This window comes from Exophiala oligosperma (assembly GCF_000835515.1).
Source record: "Exophiala oligosperma strain CBS 72588 unplaced genomic scaffold supercont1.3, whole genome shotgun sequence".
Taxonomy (NCBI): domain Eukaryota; kingdom Fungi; phylum Ascomycota; class Eurotiomycetes; order Chaetothyriales; family Herpotrichiellaceae; genus Exophiala; species Exophiala oligosperma.
Window position 1 is genome coordinate 15,221 of NW_015622820.1, and position 22,932 is coordinate 38,152.

The 22,932-nt window shown below is 45.3% G+C and overlaps 9 protein-coding genes across 10 annotated transcripts; 3 read left to right on the plus strand and 6 right to left on the minus strand.

Annotated features, from left to right (window-relative positions):
* Positions 1-399: 399 nt before the first annotated feature.
* Positions 400-1,445, minus strand: PV06_02869 (uncharacterized protein). Its single transcript, XM_016403607.1, has 2 exons — positions 758-1,445; positions 400-707 (listed from the first exon to the last, which is right to left on the minus strand). The coding sequence occupies exons 1-2, from the start codon at positions 1,335-1,337 to the stop codon at positions 463-465; spliced, it is 825 nt and encodes a 274-aa protein (XP_016264612.1). The 5' UTR covers positions 1,338-1,445; the 3' UTR covers positions 400-462.
* Positions 1,446-2,269: 824 nt separating this feature from the next.
* Positions 2,270-3,169, plus strand: PV06_02870 (uncharacterized protein). Its single transcript, XM_016403608.1, has 2 exons — positions 2,270-2,463; positions 2,512-3,169. The coding sequence occupies exons 1-2, from the start codon at positions 2,291-2,293 to the stop codon at positions 3,116-3,118; spliced, it is 780 nt and encodes a 259-aa protein (XP_016264613.1). The 5' UTR covers positions 2,270-2,290; the 3' UTR covers positions 3,119-3,169.
* A 929-nt stretch (positions 3,170-4,098) lies between these two features.
* PV06_02871 (uncharacterized protein) lies at positions 4,099-4,476 on the minus strand (the record flags this gene model as incomplete). The annotated part of the gene is made up of 1 exon (XM_016403609.1): positions 4,099-4,476. The coding sequence occupies one exon, from the start codon at positions 4,474-4,476 to the stop codon at positions 4,099-4,101; it is 378 nt and encodes a 125-aa protein (XP_016264614.1).
* A 50-nt stretch (positions 4,477-4,526) lies between these two features.
* PV06_02872 (uncharacterized protein) lies at positions 4,527-5,208 on the minus strand (the record flags this gene model as incomplete). Its single annotated transcript, XM_016403610.1, has 2 exons — positions 4,527-4,793; positions 4,849-5,208. 2 exons carry the CDS (start codon positions 5,206-5,208, stop codon positions 4,527-4,529), a joined length of 627 nt encoding a protein of 208 aa, XP_016264615.1.
* A 1,021-nt stretch (positions 5,209-6,229) lies between these two features.
* On the minus strand, positions 6,230-6,679 carry PV06_02873 (uncharacterized protein; the record flags this gene model as incomplete). Its single annotated transcript, XM_016403611.1, has 1 exon — positions 6,230-6,679. One exon carries the CDS (start codon positions 6,677-6,679, stop codon positions 6,230-6,232), a length of 450 nt encoding a protein of 149 aa, XP_016264616.1.
* Positions 6,680-13,460: 6,781 nt separating this feature from the next.
* Positions 13,461-14,544, minus strand: PV06_02874 (uncharacterized protein). The gene is made up of 2 exons (XM_016403612.1): positions 14,398-14,544; positions 13,461-14,342 (listed from the first exon to the last, which is right to left on the minus strand). The coding sequence occupies exon 2, from the start codon at positions 13,912-13,914 to the stop codon at positions 13,558-13,560; it is 357 nt and encodes a 118-aa protein (XP_016264617.1). The 5' UTR covers positions 13,915-14,342; positions 14,398-14,544; the 3' UTR covers positions 13,461-13,557.
* A 627-nt stretch (positions 14,545-15,171) lies between these two features.
* PV06_02875 lies at positions 15,172-17,409 on the plus strand. Of its 2 annotated transcripts, XM_016403613.1 has the most exons (8): positions 15,172-15,895; positions 15,948-16,030; positions 16,106-16,229; positions 16,283-16,300; positions 16,359-16,400; positions 16,453-16,519; positions 16,573-17,052; positions 17,109-17,409. In XM_016403613.1, the coding sequence occupies exons 2-8, from the start codon at positions 15,963-15,965 to the stop codon at positions 17,147-17,149; spliced, it is 840 nt and encodes a 279-aa protein (XP_016264618.1). In that variant the 5' UTR covers positions 15,172-15,895; positions 15,948-15,962; the 3' UTR covers positions 17,150-17,409. The 2 variants fall into 2 exon arrangements, with proteins under 2 accessions (XP_016264618.1, XP_016264619.1); XM_016403614.1 differs by having other exon boundaries at positions 16,573-17,409.
* PV06_02876 (uncharacterized protein) lies at positions 17,183-19,754 on the minus strand (the record flags this gene model as incomplete). Its single annotated transcript, XM_016403615.1, has 5 exons — positions 17,183-18,503; positions 18,593-18,926; positions 18,983-19,379; positions 19,439-19,521; positions 19,579-19,754. The coding sequence occupies 5 exons, from the start codon at positions 19,752-19,754 to the stop codon at positions 17,637-17,639; spliced, it is 1,857 nt and encodes a 618-aa protein (XP_016264620.1). The 3' UTR covers positions 17,183-17,636.
* Positions 19,755-20,589: 835 nt separating this feature from the next.
* PV06_02877 (uncharacterized protein) lies at positions 20,590-22,539 on the plus strand (the record flags this gene model as incomplete). The annotated part of the gene is made up of 2 exons (XM_016403616.1): positions 20,590-20,969; positions 21,024-22,539. 2 exons carry the CDS (start codon positions 20,590-20,592, stop codon positions 22,537-22,539), a joined length of 1,896 nt encoding a protein of 631 aa, XP_016264621.1.
* Positions 22,540-22,932: the final 393 nt, after the last annotated feature.

Genomic DNA, 22,932 nt, shown 5'->3' on the forward strand with positions numbered 1-22,932 from the left:
AGTCATGACACAGTGAACGTAGGTGTCATTACTGATTCAGATAGCCCTTGATCTCATCTCTAAGCGCACAGCAGCGGGACTGTTGCATTCTACTTCAGGCCTGCAAAGACCTTGCGAATGTTAGGGTTGAGGAGATGCCCAGAGGAAAGAAGAGAAAGGAAGACAACTTTGAGCCGGTTTGTGGATCTCCCTTGTCACTGCTGTATACTCTAATAGCATCTCTACGCAGGTCGGAAAGAAGGCATTGGAAGGCGTTGAAGAATTCATACAAACGAAAATATTTGACCCAGTCGACCACGACAGACGGATAAAATGCAAGGGCAAGTTGATCCAGATCTACGATCCCACAGAACCGGCGACCACTCCACCTTTCTGGGAGTACGAGGATGAAGAGAATTACGATATTCACCTAGTACCTAAGAACAACAAGGTTCGCGTGATCAAGGCACACATAGCATTCATCTAAACGGCTGCCATCCGAAGCCTTTCAATAATTTTACTTCCTTCTTCAAAGCCAAGGAGCAAGTGAAGAGCTATGTCGCCTCGAGTTCTTGGTGTTAGCCCTGCGATACAATCTGTAGTTCTGTGCAAGTGACCTGTTTGCAGCTCCCATTCCCACTGTCTACTGGTCTTTAATGCAGAAAGGAGGTCATTCCCTATCAAGGGAAGCAGATCAACATCTGCCTCGGAGTATTTATACTCAATTTCTGTATACATATTAGGCGGGCTTTGCAAATGGAAAGCAATAATGGCTTACGCCTCTCGACGGGCAGAGGGTGTATTGTACTGGCTGTACCGATGGGGTTGCCTGCCGTAGTTCCAATTCTGCTCCCTGACGCGACTTCATCAAGAGTAGGATGCTTGAATTGGCTGACGTGCCGCTTGAGATACCTCAATAGCTCGATCCTCTCCGTTTTCTTTAGCCCAACAATTCCACCCTTGCCAATTGCCCAAGCGCACAGTACGACCGCTCCAGGACTGCACTGCTTCTGCACGTCCTCGAGAAATTGCTTGTAGGTTGTTGTCTTTCGTTCAGTGGAATCTCCTTTGAGTGCCTTGATTGCAGCGGGGAGCTGCTTGGAAGGGTCTTCGAATCGTTCCGTGACATTCAGTGTGTCTATGCTAGATCGAAGTTTCCTGATGCAAGACTTGACCTTGTCCGAAACGTCTAACTCGAAGTTTCGTCGCCTTGAAAGCTCTTCTTCGAGGGACAGTGTTGCTTCCCGGGTAATGCGAAGTAGTGTTAAGAGGTCGTCGCTAGCAACTCCGTCATAACCATCCTCGTAACGGAAGCTGTGCTTTGCTCGGGTTTCGAGGAGCACACGGGGAACATCCATAGTCAAGCAGAATTAATGAATTCCGCGGCCGAGCTTAGTACAGCTCTGAGAAAGTCCAGAAGTTCTCCGCTGAAACACTATTGGATAGTGTAGAAAACTATGAAAAACACTGGGCAAAATAAGGGAGAATACATAAGAAAGTGGTAGGAAGATTTGGCAAAGTCCTAGGGAATTCCTAGGAAATCCGTCAGCATCCTTCGGGCTGACAGATAGGCATGCTGCGCCATAGCGCAGCGCTAATGCGTCAATTTTCCATGTGACCACTGATTTCCTCTTAGAAGGCGGAAGTTGCTTCTGAGCAGCCTGGCCTCTTACCCGCATTTGGATGGCCGGATGTTTGCTGCTGCCAACGCATGGTTACAGTGTACAACACGATGGACAAGATTGATTGGGACAAAAACTAGGACAAAATATAAATATATGAATCAAACTCCTTATGAATCAATGGTAAGACAACCTACCAATATTTCCATCATACATTAAAAGAAAAATCAAAGCAAGTTTAGAGCGCCTTAAGTCGCCTGTCTGTTGAACATGTGCACCAAAAGCGTAGCGACAAAGATCTACGAGTGTGGCGACCGGGTCGACGAAGATGTGAAGTTTACCCCTTGCAAAGAAATGGATCATGCGGGCCACAAGGTCATAGTCAACCAAATGGGCTCGAGCAGAGTCAAGGGAAAGTGCGGCAGAGTCAACTGTAGAAGTCCTTGAATTTCGGTAAGAATATACCGTAACCATCTATATCCAGCGTTCTAACTGTCAGAAAAAGGAGACCAGAAAATCAGACGAAAGTGGAAGGTTGTAGGGGGAGGCTAGCTGGTTGCTATGCCACATCTAGACGATCCTTGACAAATGTAGCTAGTCAATCTTTCCTGTACACCTTTAAATACAATCCGCCGCACTCGTGCGCCTCCAATTTTTGCTGTGGAAATAAATGGTCACTGTTTTACACGATGAGAGCGATCGCAGTAAAGGAGTACATTGGCTCGACCGCAGCCTTCTTTGCAGTCGAGGAAGGAATGATCATCAAGTCAATACATCCAAAATTAGCCGAAACAGAGGGATATAAGTTGCTCGTTGAGGATAAGATTCTTAAGAGCTTAGGAGAGCATCCGAGGATTGTCAAGTATATAACCATGATACTACAGAAGTGTCCTTTTTTGATATTTCCTAGGTACAGAGGCTATCAAAATGATTCGGAACTCAAAGGACTGCTGTTTCTTGAGGCAAGCCACGGTGATTTACAACACTACATCGACCAAAACAACGACAAGATAGATATTCCAATGCGGAAGAAGTGGTGTCTACAGGCGACAGAGGCCATTCAGTACATCCACAGCAAAGGCGTTATACATTCGGACCTTCGACCAGAAAACTATCTCGTTCACCGATCGCTAAATTCTCTCGATCTCCAATTGTGCGATTTTGGCGGTTCGATGTGTCGAGACTTAGGTGTAGATGGGAGAGGCCTACCAGATCCTCCTTTTTGGAATTTGAGCTGGGAGTCAACAGTCGGCACAGACATATTCAGTCTAGGATCTATCTTCTATACCATCATGACTGGCCTATGGCCTTACAAAACGAGTCACCTGACCAAAGAGGAGGAAGAAGATAAGTGGCAGTTCGAAGACCGAGTTATTGCGCTGCTAGAAAGGGGTATATATCCTGATGTGGGAGGGATAATAGGCGGTACAATTATGATGCAATGCTGGAAGAAACAGTATCACAACGCAGACGATATTCTAGAGGCACAGTTGAAACTTTCTCAAGGGCTCACATAATAAGCTAACAAGATGAGGCTTAAGATCTCAGACTACAAACTTCGTCGTAACCATGATAGTCCTCATATTCATATTCTGCAGAGGCGATTGCCAAATATGCTTTCCAGGACTCCCTCACTCGAGAAGTGAGCAAAAGGTAGACGGCATACCCTCGAACGGGTGGTACGCTTCTAACTGGTAAGCTGCTCCATTGTCGGCAAATATACGAACCTCGAAAGGCTGGTCTCTCTTGATCATACTTTTGTGAAGTAATACACCACCCCTCTCCGAGGATGGAAGGAAGACATATTGAAGTATTTGGTGGTAAATCACCAGCTGTCCTTCTAGTCAGTAGTTAGATAAGCTTCACCAAGTGTAGGCCAGCTGGTACAAGAATGTCTTGCTACGGAATGCCTGTGCCCTTGATCCCTGTGCGAAGTATTCCTATGACTACAGCAAAAAAGTCTCGATTCAACCAAGGCTTGGGACCAATCTGGGCCAACACAGATACCCTGATTCCGAATTGTTAATTGCTCTAGATGTTCCCAATCTCAGCAGAACAAGTTTTGGTCTATTTTGCTTCTTTCAGAGGGAGCGACTCTTATCAAGCCAGCCACCAGGACAGTATCACGATCAATATGAACGTTTACGTGGAACCACTGTCTACGAATCGTAACCTCGCTGCAGACCTCTGTCTAATGAAGACATGCTTGTCAGCGACGGAAGGCATCCTGGAGCAATTACGCACAACCAAGTGCCGTCATGGCCCCCTAGCAAATATCTTGCGCTTGATTTAGTTTCTGCCCTGCAAAATCTTCCTGCCTCCCGCCAGCTATCTTTGAAAGTTTCGTTAATGTCATTGTAAAGAGGAGAATTTCAAGATTGACTCTGCTATGGGTCTTTTGCACAAAATTATGAGGCATGATCCGCTGGAGATCGTCGGTAGCAAGACCATGGCTAGCACAGACCTTTCCAAACGTAAGAGGATTGTCGTTTAGTAATCACTCTTGTAGGGACGACACTCTTCGCTTCCTACTACTGCCTGTGTTTGCTGAGGCATTCTCCCACAACCATTGTTCGCAATCAATGGCCGTCCACCTATCCTCCGGTTTCTCGTACAGCAATCCCAGCAGCAAGTGCCTGAATTCCTTCGGTGCATCTGCCATACGCTTTCGGAGGACTCCATCAACCCATCCTTGGTGCTGACTTTTGGTTGGCGCGAGCTTCGCATCCCATCCATCGAGTCTCGTTCCCAAATGGGTAAGATATTCGACCGCTATAACTCCAAAAGACCACATATCGACGGCGTTGGTGTAAGCTAGCTCTTGCTCCCTGAACTCAGGGGCCATATAGACACTGGATCCGGCATATGTCCGCATCTTCCCGGAAAAGTCATACTTTGTCATCCCAAAGTCGGAAATCTTGGCGATTACCAACCTGCGCCCCTGTAGTTGGAGGAGAATATTTCCGGTTTCAGGTCTCGATGGGTGAAACCGATAGCATGAATACAAGCCAGTCCTCCGCTGACGTGAAGCAAAAGAGTTGGAACGTCCCGTGCATCGAGATGGATTGAGCTAAGGTCATGCTCAATCCAGTCCATGATTAACCAAGGCGGATCATTCCATTCCATAATTGACCAAGACGAATCATTCCCGTGACTTCCCGTGAGGACTTCAATGGACTCTACTATATGCGGCTGGAGGACAATCAGTACTGTACAAAGAGCAGAAGTAACTATTTAGGCCACTTACATGTCGGAGCTCAACAATTTTGTTGAATTCTTCCATTAGAGATTCCCAACGCTCTCGAGCCCTGCTGGCAGGATCTGAGGCTTTGAAGTGCGGCACCTTGGCAGCAAATACTTTGCGGGAGTGCAATTCTTTCACCTTCATGACCGAGGCGAAGCTTCCCGTGCCTATGATTCCTGTGTCCTCTCGCCGATACACGGCATTGTTTTTCCCAAACCGCATTGAGAATGTCGAGACTCCGGGGGCATTTACGCTGATAGGGAGCCTCGACAAAGCGTCCAGGAATTCCTTACTAAACTTCTCGACATTTTGGCGGTAGCTGATTTGTTCCTGGTGGGATAAGGTTGGGCGCCAGGCCCTCATCCTGACTTCCCCCAGGTCGATGGAGACTGCCGAGATAATCTCTATGACTTGCCCTTTATTGAGGGATACAGTGCGGTCATGGATACGGGATTCCCCGACAGCACTGTCAATCTTGGGCAATCCATACTTGGACTTACGTCGATTCTGAAGTGCTGTCTGCTGATGACGGTGGTGTTATTGGTGGCCAGCTGAACATCGCATTTGTCGGAGTCATCCGAGGACCCAAATATCCAACCCTGCGGAGAGTACATGTGCTCTCCGAACATCAGAGCAAGAACGGGTGCAATAAGTGTTTCAGATTGGTTGCCGCTCCAGTCCGCTAATCTTTCATCGTCGCCTCTGGGTAGTTTGAATTCGTATCTAGCATTGTCAGACAGATCAAGGATATTGCGAATGCCCGAGAAACTTCCTAAAAGCAAAAGGGTGCGAGAAAGATCTGAGACCGAGCTGGTCGCCGTGATGTTTTCCAGGGTCAAGCAATGTTGTGATTGCGGGATGTAGTGTCTGGGAGCAAGATTAATAAATATGGACGTTCGTCCATAGCGCTTAAATAGGAGGCTAGAATGCAGCGCTTTCAACTTCCAGGTGACGAATGACATGGCACTGAAGTTTGTTTCTTGAGGAGACCGGCCCATGATGATGAAGCGCATCTTTGATCCATTCATCTTTCAGCGATGGAGATGTTTGGATACGACTGGTCGAAATGCTCATCTGCAGTCTGTACGGGAATTCAGGATTGGTGGTTTTTAGCGCCCACTCTAGTGCGGCGTTTAACGACTTTCGAGGGTGCGCTGCGTAATCCTGATGCACCATCTGAGACTTTTTCCTGTCGGGTGCTCTTTTGACACCGTAGCGACCGTCGTTCAGGCTGTTTAGTCTTGTTCTAAAGTCGACGTTTTAGCTCCTTCCGTGAGAATACCTGCCGAAATTCAGCCCCGGTAGGGCTCGGGAACTCCTCCAAGTTTGCCTTCTTTTCCCAATACTTGACCTGCATAATGTGTTCACGAAGAGCTGCCTCCTCTCAAAGACATTCCGCCTCGTGTTTCCAGTACCTCTGATCTTTAATCGAAAATCGGCCTTCTCTTATTTGTTGTGTCGAGTATCCCTCACTCTTCAAGAGGCATCTATAGTCGCTCACGACGTTCCGCCAGCATTCTGTAGTTGGTACGGCGTTCATGCTGTGTTTGTGAATGATGTTCCCCCATATAGCCTCGGATAGAAGGTCTTTAAGTGTCCGGGCTTCGCACTCCCAATAGAAAGGCCCCGGGATTGTGGCTTGAAGGTCGTCAATCTCGCCTTGCTTGAATCTTTTACGCTCTATTTCGCAGAGATAATCGTAGGATTGGGTATCATGTTGTTTCCGGAAAACGGGTTCAGGAGTTGAAACGTGTCGCCTGCACACCTCTTCTTCCAAGCGTCTGGCTATCTCTTCAGCTTTAGGGGGAGCCACGATGAATGTCGGCGTAGCCATCGCTCTGTGTGGAGGGTGATTATTGTAGAGCAGAATATTCCAGGACTGAGATTTGTAGGAGGGAGGGGTTGAAACGTTGAATCAGTGGTCAACGCTTGCAGTTCTCAGGTTCTGGGAGAGGTTGCAAAGCCTAAAAAGAAAATGCAATAGGCGGCCTTCTATTATCGACGCACTTCTCGAGCCAGAGATAAATATACGAAGACAATCAGAGAAATCTTGTGTTCACTGAGAAAATGTTCGCTGTATAGGAATCTCTCAACATGACATTCTGGATCAGCATTAAACCGTTCGGTTCGGCGCACTTTCCTCTTTTGATTTGGACTAGCTTGGAGTTTAGTCTCATGGCGCAGGCTGGTGATTGTTACTGACACATGAACCTACCTAGATAAGAAGAAATATTAAGTCCCTCAGAGGACGAAGTCTTCCTATCTTAGATTAACCGTTTACTGTAATCCATCCTGCCTTGCGAATAGTAGCACTGTCTTCTATCTCCTATTACGCTAACACTCACCTCTGTCAACATTGATATCTCTCAACCGTGATGAGCCCACGATTAGCAAAAGTACCTATAGCCAAAGTTGCAAGCGAATTTTTCTCTATACACAAGAATGATAAGAAGCCAATGGAATATATACCGCAGAGACCGCGACAGAATCCAGATGAAGGTACCAGCCTATTACATGAGCTCTCAACCATCACACCTCCATATATCTAGCCACATACTTCTTGCTAGTTCGTGGCTGCGAAGGTAAGAGCTGGCTGGATTAATCTGTACACAGATTCACCGTGGAGTGTCTTTAAGGGCGCAGTCGCTCGAGACAAAATGCTGCGATAGGTAAGTATAGTATGTTGCCCCAGGATCTTTGCTCTGACTATAGGTAGATCGGTGCAATATCAGTTTTTTAACCGGTTAATATATGGTTAACGTTTATCCTTGGTGACCGGGGAGTTTGCTGACAAGGCTAATTAAAGACACCGCGTCGTGCTATCTCCGAGAGTGATGCTCTCATCATCACTGGTGAGTCCAGCATCTAGCTCTGAATCCCCTAATGCAAAAATAATGGCTAGCCATCGAACACTCTAGGCACTCTGTTAACGCCTATTAATGTAGATACATTAACTCTGACTTGTTACCCGCTATATGCCTGTTTCGTTTTCGGTAAAGTAAGTCTTTACTTATCTCACTTTTTTCGAAGACAATAGTCTCATTACATTGATCTAAGCAATCCTAAGCACACAACACCTATCAGCAATGAAGGTTTAGCTACTAGAACAATAATATCAGTATGGAGAAGCCATTGTCTGCGAGTTTATGACCTCCCTACAGAGCTCTATCGAATGAGATTCAGTTACCAGCGGCGGAAGGTAACCTAAAGTAACTATGAACAAGTAAATGCCATCATTACCCCCTACTCATTAACCTAATTCGCCCTATTTCCTATTATCCTGTCTTACTTTCTCGTTAATAAGAGCGAGAACAGAGGCTATGCTCTTAGCAAAATCCGTTACTAATGGGTATAAGTAAAGTCGCTAACCCTTAATATGCCCTTTCATATCTTCTCCTCCTTTCTACTTCTTAAGTCTCTTTCCTTAAAAGATATTAGCTACTCTACAATTAATTATCTTAACTATGCCTTAAACCTATCTTTAAGGAGTTTAAGGCGCACAAATTCTTCGCTTCAGTAAGACAATTTAACCTGTCATTCCATAAGCTAACTATCACTAGATCACTTTATCTATTCTATTATTAACTTCGAAGTGTTTACCTAAAAGGGGAAGCCATGAATTATCTTAACTATTAGTGAACACATTTAAAGAAATCATGGCAGAATATAACCTAAAGTTACCTTAATATATAGATAGCTTAGATAGCCTAAATAGCTTTATTATCTTAAATAGCTTATTTACCTTAGATAGCTTAGTAGTAAATTCTAGTATTATTATCACTATCTATAATGTAATAAATCCTAATATTAGAGCGCGAAGCCTAGGGAACTTATCTTCCCTTAACTCTGAGGTTATAAGACTTCCCTTTAATAGACTCTAGGACTATAACTTAGCCTATAATTAGAGATTCTATTATAACTATAGAGAGTATAAGTATTTATTAAATACTAAGGATTAGTGAATACACTTAAAGAATTTTGTCTTAGTTAACACTATAACTAGGTTAAAGGCTAAGAAGCTTAACACTAAGATTAAGTTAAAGAACCTTTATAGTATAACTCTAGTTAATCTTTAAGATAGAATATTAGCCTTTAATCTATATATATAGAAGTATTAAGTAAAGTACGAAGGCACCTTTCTCTCTTATATATATATTATCATTAGGAAAAAGGAATAGACTAGTATAACGCTTTATTAGATTAAATAGAAAACTTACTGGACTTTAGAAAGTAAAATTAGTGATAAAGCTTAGCTTCTAGGATCCCTATAAGTAAATAAAGACTTATGTTATTAGTGTAGCCTATAACAGAGAAATAACTTAAAAGAGTAGGAATATTACTAGAATATAATACGGGTTAAGAAGCTACGTAAAGCCTAGTAATAAATAAACCTATAGACTCTATATCTATATAAGTATAGAATCGAAATAGAAAGATTATTAGTTTAGCGCAAGGTTAGCTTAAATCCTTAAATAAAAGTCTCATAAATAATCTAATTTATCTTTATTAAGGGTATAGTATTTAGTCTTTAGACTAAATAGAATCATAAAATAACTCTCGCACCGAATAAGGATTTACTTTATTAATATAGAATGTGACTTTAAAGGGAAATGTTATTATAAGTAGGTAATAATGGTTAAAAATATAAAGTGAATCTTTAAGGAAATAACATTTATATAATGTATTTAAGGCGATAATAATGAAGTTACTTAATTTATAATAATTTTCGTGTCACTCGCGATTATAATTCCTAGGTTTAAAAGCGAATTTAGTCTTTAGTAGTATTACTTTACTTACCTTCTAGGTGTATCTCCTTAAATAGGATCGCACACTCTCACTAGCCTAAGGCGGTTCTTAGTAGTGCTATCTTATTATCGCTAGGACCTTATCTAAGCATGTGAAAGCTAGAACCTTTAGTAGTTCATAATGTGTAGATAGCTATTAGTGTTTCTATTGTCACTAGCACTATATCTATAGAGACTTCTGCTAGTTTAACCTGCACGTTATTAACCTTAGTATCTTAATACTTAAATGGATATAGAACTTAGTTAAAGAATCCTGTCTTATTAATAATAGATATAATTAGTTATGAATTCCTCTCTTAGGATGGATCTTAGTTAAAAGTAGGTAAGTAAAGTTAGCTAGTTAGGGTGAGCTACTATATAGAGATACTATTTATAGTATAATACTAAGAGAATAGGTTATTAGGTAGATTCACCGTACCTTCCTTTTTAATTATTAATAGAAAGTTCTGATACGCTAATGTTTAGATATAGATTTATGGTGTCACTAGAATTTATGGGGAATAAGAGATATACACTAGTAATAAATTAGTAGTCACCCTAATTAATGAGGCATAGTCCCCTAAATGTTTAAGGTTATATCGCGAATTATTGAAAGGGAAATATACCTTAAGATCTAAAAATAATCTTCTTTCTCTCTTATTCTTCTATGTATCTAAGTTATTCATAATATCATTATTAATCTCTTTCTAGGTAGGGCTATTACCTTATTAGTTAAATAGGTCTCTTATTATGATAGTAGCTTCACTAACTTATGTTAACTAGTAATATGCTTTCTTTACTGAAGAGCTTAAGAATAGTATTAAAGATTAGGTTAAAGTATAACTATGATAGGTCTATATATAATAAAATGCGCTCGTATTCTAGGTTAATTCACTATACTAGCGCTAGAAGTACTTTATCCTTATGAAGCTAACTTCTTATGCTTCTTTAGAAAGATTAGATATATAGCCTTATTAAAGATTAATGTGATTTTATCATGGCTATAGAAGATCACTCAAAATAACTCTTTCGTTTTGGCAGTAGAATAGGTTTATCTTATCTAGATAGAGCGTTCACGATAATTCCTTAAGTCGTTTTTCATAAAGCTCTCACGTTAAGTTTACTGTTAGGCTAGTCTAACGAGGTTAAATGGATTAAATCTGATGGCAATTATTTATAAGTTATTCTCTGCCAATTATACTAGGCCGTTATTCTCTTCCATAGTAGACAGTGCGAATGTTTGTCTTCATAAGTTTAAGTAGCTTAACGCCGGCAAGGTTAGGTGCTATATTATGGCTGTGAGTGTAACACAGACAGAAGGACTTAAGGTTAGAGGAGTGATAAGAGGTCGTTTAAGCCATCGTAAAGGAGGGGTAATTAAGTTTAGTGGGATAGCTAGATACGAAATTAGAATCGTAGCGGAGATCATTTTATAACTAAACCTTTGCGCATAACTAGATGCACATTAGTAGTAACGGTACTAAATCTTAACTAGTGACTAATTAGTCCTAAAGTTAGAAGATTACCTAACTTATACTAGCTTCTTAATTAACGTCTTCACGACCTTTAATTCACGAGTTAAGAGGTCGTAACTCTGACGTTATTTATTAAAGGAGTGACCTAAATTTCAAGAATTTCTTTCGCTATTATAAGAGTGCTAAGCGTACTCCCGCTTAACTCTTTAGGGCTTAGCCTAAGGATTAAGACTTTACGTAATATATCGCATTTATTTCTTTAAGATTACAGTTAGGGACCACTATAAGAGAAATCATATAAATTACAATCCATAGCATTTTTTTTTTACGGGTGAAAACGCATAATTATTCGTAGGGTTTAGGAAATATTTATACTTTTCTATGAAGTCTATAAAGAATCTATTTATAAGTCTTAGACCTAGGTCTTTATATGGATTTTGCTCGTGATACTAGAATCACGAACTAACGCGATCGCACGACAGCTTTAGACCGTTCAGGAAATTAATTAAAGATTTATGCCTATGACCTACCTAGGCGCCGCCATTCCGTTAAGTTTTTATCCTTATCTACTATCTAATGGTCTCGCTTCGTTAGCTACGAAAGCGTTTCACTTTCGCTAGGGCAGAAGTCACTACTTATATCTAGATTAGGTAAATATCTTTCTCTCCTCCTAGCTTAGCTTTATCTTAGATTATTTATATTATTAGTAGGTCGCGATATCATGGCTATAAGAAGCCAGTAATAATTAGCTAGTGACTTAAGAATAATATTAGCTAGGTTATTTAGGTGCACACCATATTTAAAGGCCTAAGCTGTAGATAAGTAAAAGAAGTCCTAAAGGTCCGCCGGAATGTTAATAATGGCGGTCATAAAGGTAGTGTTAGTAGCTATTATAGGTTAGACACTCATAATTTTTAACTCATTATGGTGTCGCTTCTACTTTTACTCGCGGTGGCTATTCATGGGCTTATGAATATATACCTATGTGACTAGACTTAGGGAGGACTTAACTAAGGTAAAATTAGGTTTAGTCTTATCCTCGTAGTCTAAATCCGCGTCATGATTAAAGAGAGTCTGCTCACTATCTAATTCGTGGGCGGACTTATGAATCCCCGCTCTAATAGGAGCTCCGAGCTTAAAGCCTAACTTGTGAAGTTAGTCTTACCTTCCGCGGAAACTCGAGGCAGAGTCTTCATTAAGCGTTTAATGCATGAGGGTCGGCGTTTTGTTGGTGACCACTTCCACACACGCTCAACGAGAAACCGAGGAGTCAAAATTAGCTTCACTTCTATATCGTCGTTTTCTGCCACGTTTAATGGGCTCGTTAGGTCGCGGAGATACATTCTGTTGTCGTCTTTCCTTCGGTGTTACCGTAACGTCTGCAGAATGAGTGGGGAAAAGATTTCGTTGGAAGGCCGATGAGGGATGACGAGTCGGAATCACCACCTCTTACGGAAGCCCCCAACACATGTCTGTATCAGGAACAGTGGGGACGACGGAAGTCATTTAACAACTCTTCTCACCGCCCTTGCAAGCCTCGCGAGGCTCGAGTCATGCATATTTGTAACTCTGTCATCGATATCAGTTGGAAAGACCACATTCACAGCGTGACAGACTCCTATGAAAGCTTTTCTGCCCGCAGTCTTCTGAGGCCGCCCTGATAACGATATGCTGTGACCGGCAGAATGAAGCCCCTGGTTTTCAATACAGGGAAGGCATATAGCTGCAAGTAGTTTTGGCAAGAGTGTTTGCATCGAGTAGATTTGCAAAGGCATGCTTCTCTTCTGCTGACGATGTTTCGTTCCTGTTGTCAATGTTGTCACCGTCGGCCGTGGATATGCCATGGTCCTGCCTCATCTCCAAATTTGAGTTTCCTGCCCTTCAGCGCGGGCCCTTCGCACATTTGAGCGGGGTTGGCAAATAGTCGTTGTTTCGACAGCGTTGGACCTCTGATTGTCTGATCAGTCCCAAATTGATCTAAACATCTGAGATCGCAAAGGCTACATGTAATAACTTAGCAGTTTTGGAAATGATGACGTGAATAATGTCAAGGAACAAAAAGCAGTAATTGGCATCCTACGGAAGAGCGATATACTAGCCAACCACTCTTGGGGTTTGATTCGATGGTAGCCTCGTGACTGAGAACTGAAAAGGCAGGACCATGAGCAAGAGTCGATTTTCTTGGTTCTTGCATTGATCGACCTAGACGGCCTCTGGCGGAGAGATCCACGATAGAGACGTGTCCAGCAAGGCGCATGCACCTATTGATACATGTATACTCGATACATCTGGCCTCTCCAAGAACTCCTATAAGCTGCACCTGACTTATGAGCAAGACTCCCTTAGACATAGCATTTGAGAATCAAAATGAGTACAAGGCGACGCTGATCGGAAAAGCAACATGAATCCAATGAACAATGAGTGAATCTTAGTCGCTTCGGCGTTGAGATGTATCAAGCGTGCAACGCTGGAGTCGTCGACGGATTAGGACCTGACCCAGCTAGGCCAGTCTCGACGACTAAAGGGAACAAGGTACTCCGACGAGACAGTATACCGGATACATCAGCTATGATACTTAAAAAGGATGATAGTTGGCAGGACAAGCCTAATATTGTTTCCTCGACACTCGATCCGCACACGCCATCATCTGCTTCCACACTTCTTGCAAGGTCACGTACGGCTGCGATCCTTTTCTTCTTCTTCGACTCTTCCAACCCGATCACGTCTAATCCTCGTGTCACATTGAACCAGCAGCCACAAATTCTTCGCCACAGCCTCGTAGTGATGGGCTCGAACAACGAAGACGCCATCGACCTGGCCTGACATGCCTCTCCAATCGTAGCTGTGTTCAGAAGGTCGCGATTGCCGTGTCTTGTAACTCGTCAAGCACATCGTCTTACCGGTCACCTTGCTCGTGACACATACGAATCTGCCATTGCTAGTATAGCAGTATCAACACCAGTCTGTCTGTTACCGCACAATTTACATGTCTTATTCCCGGTGCTCTTTAATAGTGCATCTTCGCGCAGCTCCCTCTTTTGAACCACTTCGACCATGTCTTCAAGCTTCCTCGCATCGAACCGCCCCTGAGTTTTGCTTTTGATGGTCACCCGATGAGCCTTCTCGACGAGGTGTGTAGCCTAGATCGTCGCGAATGGAGGTTCCTGGTATCCTGAGCGAGAACGAAGATACCGTTAAAGTCTTCATTCCAGACAGCACGGTAAGATCGCTCCAGTCCCTGGGAGAATTGTGAGCGGCCGTGTGAGCATGATATCGCTTGCGCATGAGCTGACCGTGGAAGACATCGTCTGCCAGACATCTGAAGCGCCTGGCGACCTCTTGGATGTGTGCACTGTCGCTACTGCAGGTAGGTTCGCTCAGGGGGATGGTGTCACCGCCAACGACACTGGAACAGTGGAAACCGCTGTGGCAGCTCTGTGTTGCTTCGTGACGAATGAATGCCGGATCTGGGCAGGTTAGCTCGGAGACAGATGACTCATGCGTTCACAAACCTCGGGAATAGCGGATGTGCTGCGCCATCATTAAGTGGCCAATAATTGTGGCATTGCACCGTCTACTGTAGCTCTTCGTAACGCTCTGGGATCTTTGGTCAAAGCGTTCGCGCAGTTATTGGTCATTCGAGAAAGGTTGGTGGGGCATGGTTCTGAAGTAAAACATGATCAAGAGAATTCGCCTTTAGCCGTCCCATCCGCAGAGGGGAGAACGGGAAAAGGAAGAGACTCCACAACCCGGAGAAAATCACCGTTTGCCTCTGACTTGTCCACTGTACGTGAAGCCCTTCGAGACTATTGAACTCGAATGGATTAGTACGAGTACGAGCACGAGCACTTGAACAGAGTATCCGTATGAGTGCGGGGAAAGAAGCCCTTTTCGCATCACATATGACGTGGGAGGATGTTGCAGAACAAGTCCAGTCTATAGGTCCAAAATGTCCAGTGTCATCTGACCATTTCAAAAGAGCACTGTAGTATGATAGCATAGTGAGAGCTTGAGAATACAAAATTCCGCGCAACGCCAGCGTCCCTCTCTACAGCCACGGAAATATACAAGGATAATCCGCCCGCTGTGAAGCCCTCTCCAAAAGGTTTCGAGATGTCAGACTATAGGAATCGAGGAAAAAAATGGCAGCCAACGAACCAGGCCACGGAGAGAGATAACTTTCTCCTTTCGTGGCTAGAATTGTTTGCTGTTCAGAAAACGATGGCCCGTTGATTTGACCATGGTGATTCTTGAATAGCATTGTATCAGTAAACTTTTCCCAAGTCCCTGACACATCAGACGTGCCGCAGAAGTTTGTGTCCAGAAAGGCATCGACGTTCAGATAAGACTCGACATCGACTCCGTAACCAGGATTGGACATTGCTGGCGTTGCGCTCATACTGTCAAGGTCTGTCGTCTGAGATGATACTGTCGACGGCTGGTGTATATCTTGTCGGGGGCCATCTACGTTCATGTCAGAGTTCATTTCGGTCGTCGTGGTGGTCGCCTGAGTGAGCGATGGCAGCGAGCCTATTCCAGACCCATCGTACGATCTTGGGGACGAAGAGTAGGGGGATCCTGTCGTCGGCGACGAGTCTTCCTGATCGTTCTGGGCAGAGGCTTCGGCGGTAGGAAGTATATAAGGCTGGTCCTGATCATGCCTTTGGTCTTCTGTTGAGGACTCGAGTCACGTTCGACCCCAAGTCCAGCAGTCTGCCCAAGCGGTCTGAGCTGCCTGCAATACCAGGTGCGCCCGAAGGAGCAGCTTGGTTCTGGGGCAATGACGATGATGTATGCGATTCGTCAGCCAGCATGACAACTATGTTACTAACAATTGAAATAGGTCGGTCGCGTCAATATGCTGACTCCTGAACGTACCGCTGCGGCGGCCAAGCTGATTGAGACGGGTGAAGTTGTCAGCATGAAGTACGTGAACTCTATAGATGAAACTGCATGCAGCACAACGATTGATCTGTCGCATAACTAACACTTCCACGACAGCTGGCCCATCAATCTCCCAGATCCGCCGGTGCTTGGGCGAGAGCCGTTCAAACATACGCTCAAATCGGTCCTTGGATTTGGAAATGATGATATCTTTGAGATGAATTCTCAATGTAGTTCACAGGTAAACACACTGAAGTCAATTTCCAGTTAGATATGAGCTCACTAAAAGGGTAGTGGGACGGTTTGCGACATGTAAGACATTGTCTCCGGCGACCTGAAATCGATTAGGGTGGTAGATTAACCATGGCAGATCAGTATAAATCATAATGGTGTACGAACGTACTACAACAACGTGAGGCCTGGTTTCAATGCAAGAGGGAACTCAGCTGACTATCTTCTGTCAGGTCACGCAGCATGACGTCGAAACCAGCAATCGGCTTGGCCTTCAGGCTTGGGCAGACACAGGTATAGGTAGGGTTGACGATACTGCCCATTCAGTGGCGCTAGTAGCTGATGCAGAGTAGTTGGTCGAGGTGTACTCATCGACATCTGGGATTTCAAGAACGGATCGTATGACCCACACGGCCACCACAATATCTCTGTGCAAGATATTATGGACTGTGCGAAGGCACAAAATGTGGAGTTCAAGTACGGGGACATTCTGATTATCCGCTCCGGCTATATACACAAGTATAATGCATTGGATTTTGATCAACGAAAGAGCCTGTCAGAAACAGGCCCATGGGAGTTCGGCAATCCTGGCATTGAGCAGACCGACGAAATGCTGGACTTTCTCCACGACAATTATTTCAGCATCCTGGCAGGCGATAGCCCTGGCTTTGAGGCGATGCCACAGCCCGCGGGCAAAATTTTCCATCAGATATTGATTCCTTTGTGGGGCCTGAGTATTGGGGAACTCTTCGATCTGGAGAAACTCTCTCAAACTTGCAAAAAGTACGGACGCTACGAATTCTTCTTCTCTAGCTCTCCCCCAAATATCCCAGGTGAGAACTATATTGTTCGTGTTGTGTTTGTATGACTTGTTAAATTTGTTGATCAGGTGCTGCTGGATGCTATCCTAATGCTCTGGCAATCTTCTAGGTCTTTTGACCGCGAAATCTGAACTATGCGGAGGGAGTGAGGAAATTGGACGCCTTTTCTACCATTGAGGCTTTCTCGCTGCATGGTTACAAGACCACCACATAGCTCTATGTTAACACCAGGAATCCCAGCCACTTCGGACATTTCATACCCCGTATTCCCCGAAAATCCCGACACAAGACATCATTTGAACTTGAGCATTCTGTGCAAGTAGTATGGTTTTAGAAATGCACAAACATGAACATATCGATAATTTTGTGCCCACACTTTCGAAGGAGAGTGGCATGAGGTATTCCAAATACATTCTGGTCGCAAACATGAAGATCTTCCTCGCGTGTTGGCTTCGAGTCTGGCCAACACACACTCCTCTCACCTTTGTCATGACTCGTCGCAACATATTCCTAGCATTTTTCGGAGTTGATAGACATGTTTGCCTCTAGCCTCCCTTTGCTGACTCTTGTAACCTTTGAGATTTATCAGACCAGGTTTACTGTTGAAATTCCCCAATCTTCTCCATCTGAAACTCGGCCCGCTGTGTTGAGTTGTCAACTGTGGAGGTGAATGCTTCTGGCACCACATGTGAATCTCCATTTTTCATTTCCGCCTGGTAGCTAGTGCTCTTGCCGGAGATTGTCCGAATGATTTGAATGGCCGCCTCAGCGTCCTGGAGCTTATCTGCTCGCCATGAAACGTGACCATCGACACGGACGAGGACCAAGCGCTTCTCCCAGATCCGGTGTGCGTGGTCTTCGTTCTTCAAGACTACGTGCTTCATGGGTACCCACAGCTTCTCTGATGCTTCAATAAGGTAACCAGCCCCAACATCGGTTCCGTCTGAGAATTCAAAAAGTGTGAAATACTTTCCGTAAAGATCGAATATGGGGGTCCCATCGCGAAGAAAAACATGTGGTGCTCGAATCCCGGACCATGTACTCGCAACCAGTTCCCTGGGGCTCCACGGCGGCTCTTGGGCCAAATCGGGAACGATGACGCACGATTTGTATCTGTAGCCCATTTCAATACCGAGATCTCGGTTCTCCCCGTCGTTGAGTTGGTAGTGGTCGGAAACGAGCTGTCGTGCCCTTGTGCCCTCCTCGGACTTCTCATCCAACTTTTCTGGTCTTCCCTGCGTGATTTCTGCAACCGAATTGTGGACTCTCATATGGACCCCCGAGCGTTCGATGCTTGAAAGGGCTACAGGGCGACGCTCTTCTTCGTATGACCTGAGCAGGTCCGGATGGGCGTAGCCGTTAACGACCGTTGCAAGCTTCCAGCCGAGCTCGTAAGCATCCGATATTCCCATGTTCATACCATAGCCTCCAGTAGGAATGTTTTGGTGAGCCGCATCCCCGGCCTGCAGAGTGGATTAGAGTCTATTGTAGCGACTTGGGACTATCGCCGTATGAAGTTCGAAAGATCAATAGCATATACGGAGTGACTTACAAGATATACCTTCCTGTTCATGCTTGAGTACTGGCGTGCAATGGCAATATTTGGCCGGAATATCGACCGCACCAAGATCTCATCTATCTTGATTTCATACCGTCCGTGAAGAGCGCCCAAAGCAGTGTATACGCACTCGTACGAATCAATTGTATCAGGGTCTTTTTCAAGCGGAAGAAATTGGTGGACCGTCCATATGTCTACCTCATTCTGGGCAACAATGGCGGCACCCAAGCCGGTCTGGCCAATGAAAAAGATGTGCCAAAATTGGCCTTGTTTGTGAAGACGGGTCAAGTCTCTTGATCTAAAATGCACCAGGAGTGCATAACGCGGTCTGCCAGTGGTGTGGTTAGGACATTTTATGTGTGAAAAAGGCTCAAAGTGACGTACATTGGCCCACCATCCAAAGGGATGTCCAGGCCTCGTCGTACCCTGCTCGAAGCACCGTCACACCCAACGACGTAACGGGCGTTGATCGTCTTCTTCTCTCCCGTGACGATGTCTGTTGTTGCTGCTTTCACCCCACCATCACATTCCTGAAGGGATTCAAATTTTTGGTTGTAGCGCACTTCGACGTTGGGGTTCTGATCGCAGAGACCTCGTAGCCACTTCTCAAAGTAAACCTGTGACAACCTTTGATATGGCTCTAGGGGCATTGTGCCATCATTTTTTTGTGCGATGCGGACTCGTTTTTCGTCTACACTTGGATGGTCCCATTTTGTAACACACTGATCCATGTGCAAGCCGGTCGAAATAAGGACGGGACACTTTATGTGGGAAGCAACGCCTGAGAAACGATTAATACATCGTGAATCATGATATCGAGTGTGCAGTATTAAAACTCACCTTGACTTCGAAGATCTTGAGCAAGTCCCAACCTTCGAAACAGCTCCATGGATCGAGAGTTGGTCAAATCCATTTTAGGCCATCTAGCGAGGATATTGTCAGTAATTGCAAGATTTGAGGCGAGTTGGAACACAGCTGACCGGGTCGTCGTCCCATTTCTCTCAAGCACAACTGACTTGACATCATATTCAGCTAGAACCCGAGCGAGACACAAGCCCACCGGTCCAGCCCCAATGATAAGGACAGTGGAACGGCTTAGAACTTCTGCAGGCTGCGAAGACACGCTCTCCCCTGCCACAGATTGTACTCGCGCCATCATGCTTTCGATTCGCGACAGTTGGAACAAAGCTGTAATTACAGCCTTCTTCGCGGGGTTGTTCTTCAGAAGATGTGATTAAGCAGAAAGAAAACCTTGAAGTCTAATTGAGGGCGGAGTTTTGTCAATTGATCTCACATAGATAACAAGATTTTATCGAAATGAGAGTGGGAGTAATAGACCTCTGAACTTCTTGACAGTAGCCAGGGTACTTCTAGCGAGATGAAGCATTGAGCTTTCGGCCATAGGGCCGTTACCTGTTCGGGATCGGATACTGATCTCCTCGGCAGGAAAAGAGCTAGGGCTCTAAACACCAGATAGCGGGCTCCCTGGAAATTACACGATGGATCTCTTTTTTGTCGGTCTGGATTTGCACCATGCGCTTAGCACTTGCTGGAGGTGAACCTACTTACGGGCATTTGTCATTGAGCATCGATCTCTCGTGACCTATAGACTGACAACTTTAAGCTCAGGGGGTGTAAATCTATTGAGAATAACTCATGGAACAGCACCGGAGTGGCACAAGGAGGCGACTGACATTATGAGTGGGCCCACCGAGCTCATCCGTGGCTCTTTATATTGAATCCGATTCGCAGTTCTATCCGGGCTCACACCAGGCTGATTCCCGAAGCTTGCCTATTATAACCGGTCCAACGGCGGCTAGAATGTTGACGAAGAAGGGACTGGGAAATTAAGATTTATTCCACATTACGATAGTCGTTCATGTACGTGAGTAGGTCTGAATATATCTTCCCAAGCCTGTAACACGACCAGTGTGGAAGATAGCCATCTCTCGGGCTTCCAAGAAAGTAGCTTACAATACTCGTTCATCATAATGACCGAGCCAACGGGTCTATTAGTGGACACCCCTCAAAATCCGATCAAAAGCCTCAAGACTTATGCTGAAGAAGCCAACCTGAAACTGGACTTTGATCCAGACGCAATAGTCAAGAAGTATGATGAGGAAAGGGGGCGGAGGCTCCGACCAGACAACATTTCTCAATACAACACCACACGGAGCTCGGACTATTTCAAAAGTTTTCTCACCGACCTGTATGCTCGCCCAGATTTCAACCGCAACCCCGTCAAGGCCAAGTATGAAGTTGTCGTCATTGGCGCCGGCTACACTGGTATTGGGCTGGTGGCTTCTCTACGTGAGAAAGGTATAACGGATGTTTGCGTAATTGAAAAGGGCGACGGAGTCGGTGGCACATGGTCAGTGAACAACCTCCCTTCTGCCCATGAAAACATCTGACTTTCACACTTCAGGTACTGGAACCGGTACCCAGGCGTGCAATACGACATTGAATCGTACATCTATATGCCTATGCTAGAGTCTGTCAACTATTTCCCGAGCTTGAAATATGCATATGGCTACGAAATTCGAGCCCATGCTGAAGCCCTTGCGAAGAAGTACGACGTGTATTCCAAGACTCTGTTCCAAACAGAAGCCGTCAAATTAAGTTGGAATGATGAGTGCGGCCTCTGGAGAGTGGAAACCAGTCGAGACGACGATATTCAGGCGAAGTGGATTATCCCTGCTCCAGGACCCTTCCAGCTACCCAAGTTCCCTGGCATTCCCGGCATCGAGAGTTTTAAGGGGAAGACCTTCCACAGCTGCCGATGGGATTGGAAGTATTCTGGTGGTACCCCAGAGCAGCCAGATCTTACAGGCCTCGCCGACAAACGCGTCGGCATTATTGGCACGGGTGCCACAGGTGTCCAGCTTGTCCCACGCCTGGCGGAATGGGCCAAAGAATTGTACGTGTTCCAACGTACGCCCAGTTCAATCGATTACCGCAATAATCGGTCCACAGACGAGGAATGGGCGAGATCTCTGAAACCTGGGTGGCAAGAGGCAAGACAGGTAAATTTCACCACTCTCGTCAACGGCGGACACGCTGAAGAAGACCTGGTGAACGACGGCTGGACAGACGTCCTACGCAACCTGCCTGGATTCCTTGGAGGAGGCGAGAGCATCGAAGACCCCGGGGCGATGAAGGCGAAAATGCAACTGGCCGATCTGCAAAAGATGCAATCTATACGGAGTAGAGTCGATGCCTCAGTCAAAGACCCAAAGACCCGAGAAGCACTTAAGCCATGGTACAACCAGTTCTGCAAGCGCCCGTGCTTCCACGACGAATACTTGCAAGCTTTCAACAAAGCGAATGTCCATCTGATCGACACTGAAGGGAAAGGAGTCGAGCAGGTGTACGACAAAGGCCTCGTTGCGAACGGCACTAAGTACGAACTCGACTGCGTCATCTACGCCACGGGTTTTGAGTGGGCTACCGACTTCAGCGCCCGTGCGGGAGCGCAGATCTACGGTCGAGGAGGTGTAAGCCTTTCGGAGAAGTTCAAGGATGGCGTCACGACGTTTCACGGCTGGGGAGTGAACGGATTTCCAAATATGGGTCTGGTTTCCATTCACCAGTCCGGCTCGTCGCCCAATTGGACTCATAATTCATTCGAAATGAATAAGCACATTGTCCACATCATAACCGAAGCTCGGGTCAGTAGCATAAAAGAGCTAGAGCCGACTCAAGAAGCAGCAGATGCATGGGTCGAGGAGTGCATCAAGGCTGGGGGAGCTCGTATTGAGTTTCTACGTTCATGTACTCCCGGATACTATGGCGACGAAGGCAAGATTGACAATAAGCTAACGAAATCGCAGCCTTTCTTAGCTGGCGGCTCGACTTTCTTTAGGATCCTCGACAATTGGCGCAAGGAGGGGAAGCTGAAAGGCCTTGATATCAAGTATGGACAGTCTTCGGCTACTCCATAGGCGATAGCTTGTCATTTCGTAATGAATGAGTCATATTTTCGACTAGAAAAGAAGTTCGAATTACTCAAACACTGTCCTTAACTCTCCTGCAAAGGCCACTGCGTCAACCGCGGCCATGGGATAGTCCCAAAACCAATCAACGTGATTCTCTGCTTCTCTGCTTGTGCCGCATGCAGCGGTAAGCAATCTTCCGTCCTAAGTGCTGAGTTGCCGTCAAATCCGGTGTCCGCCCCAGGATGGTTAGTTTTGGTGCCATCAAGTAAGACGTTCGCTGACGCGATTCGACAACGTCAAAGATCTGACAGCTCTACAGACGACCCTCTGCGAGGCTCGTGGATCACTTTAGGCTCAGAATTCCAACTTGAGCGTACGACGCCTTCCGTTTGATTCGGG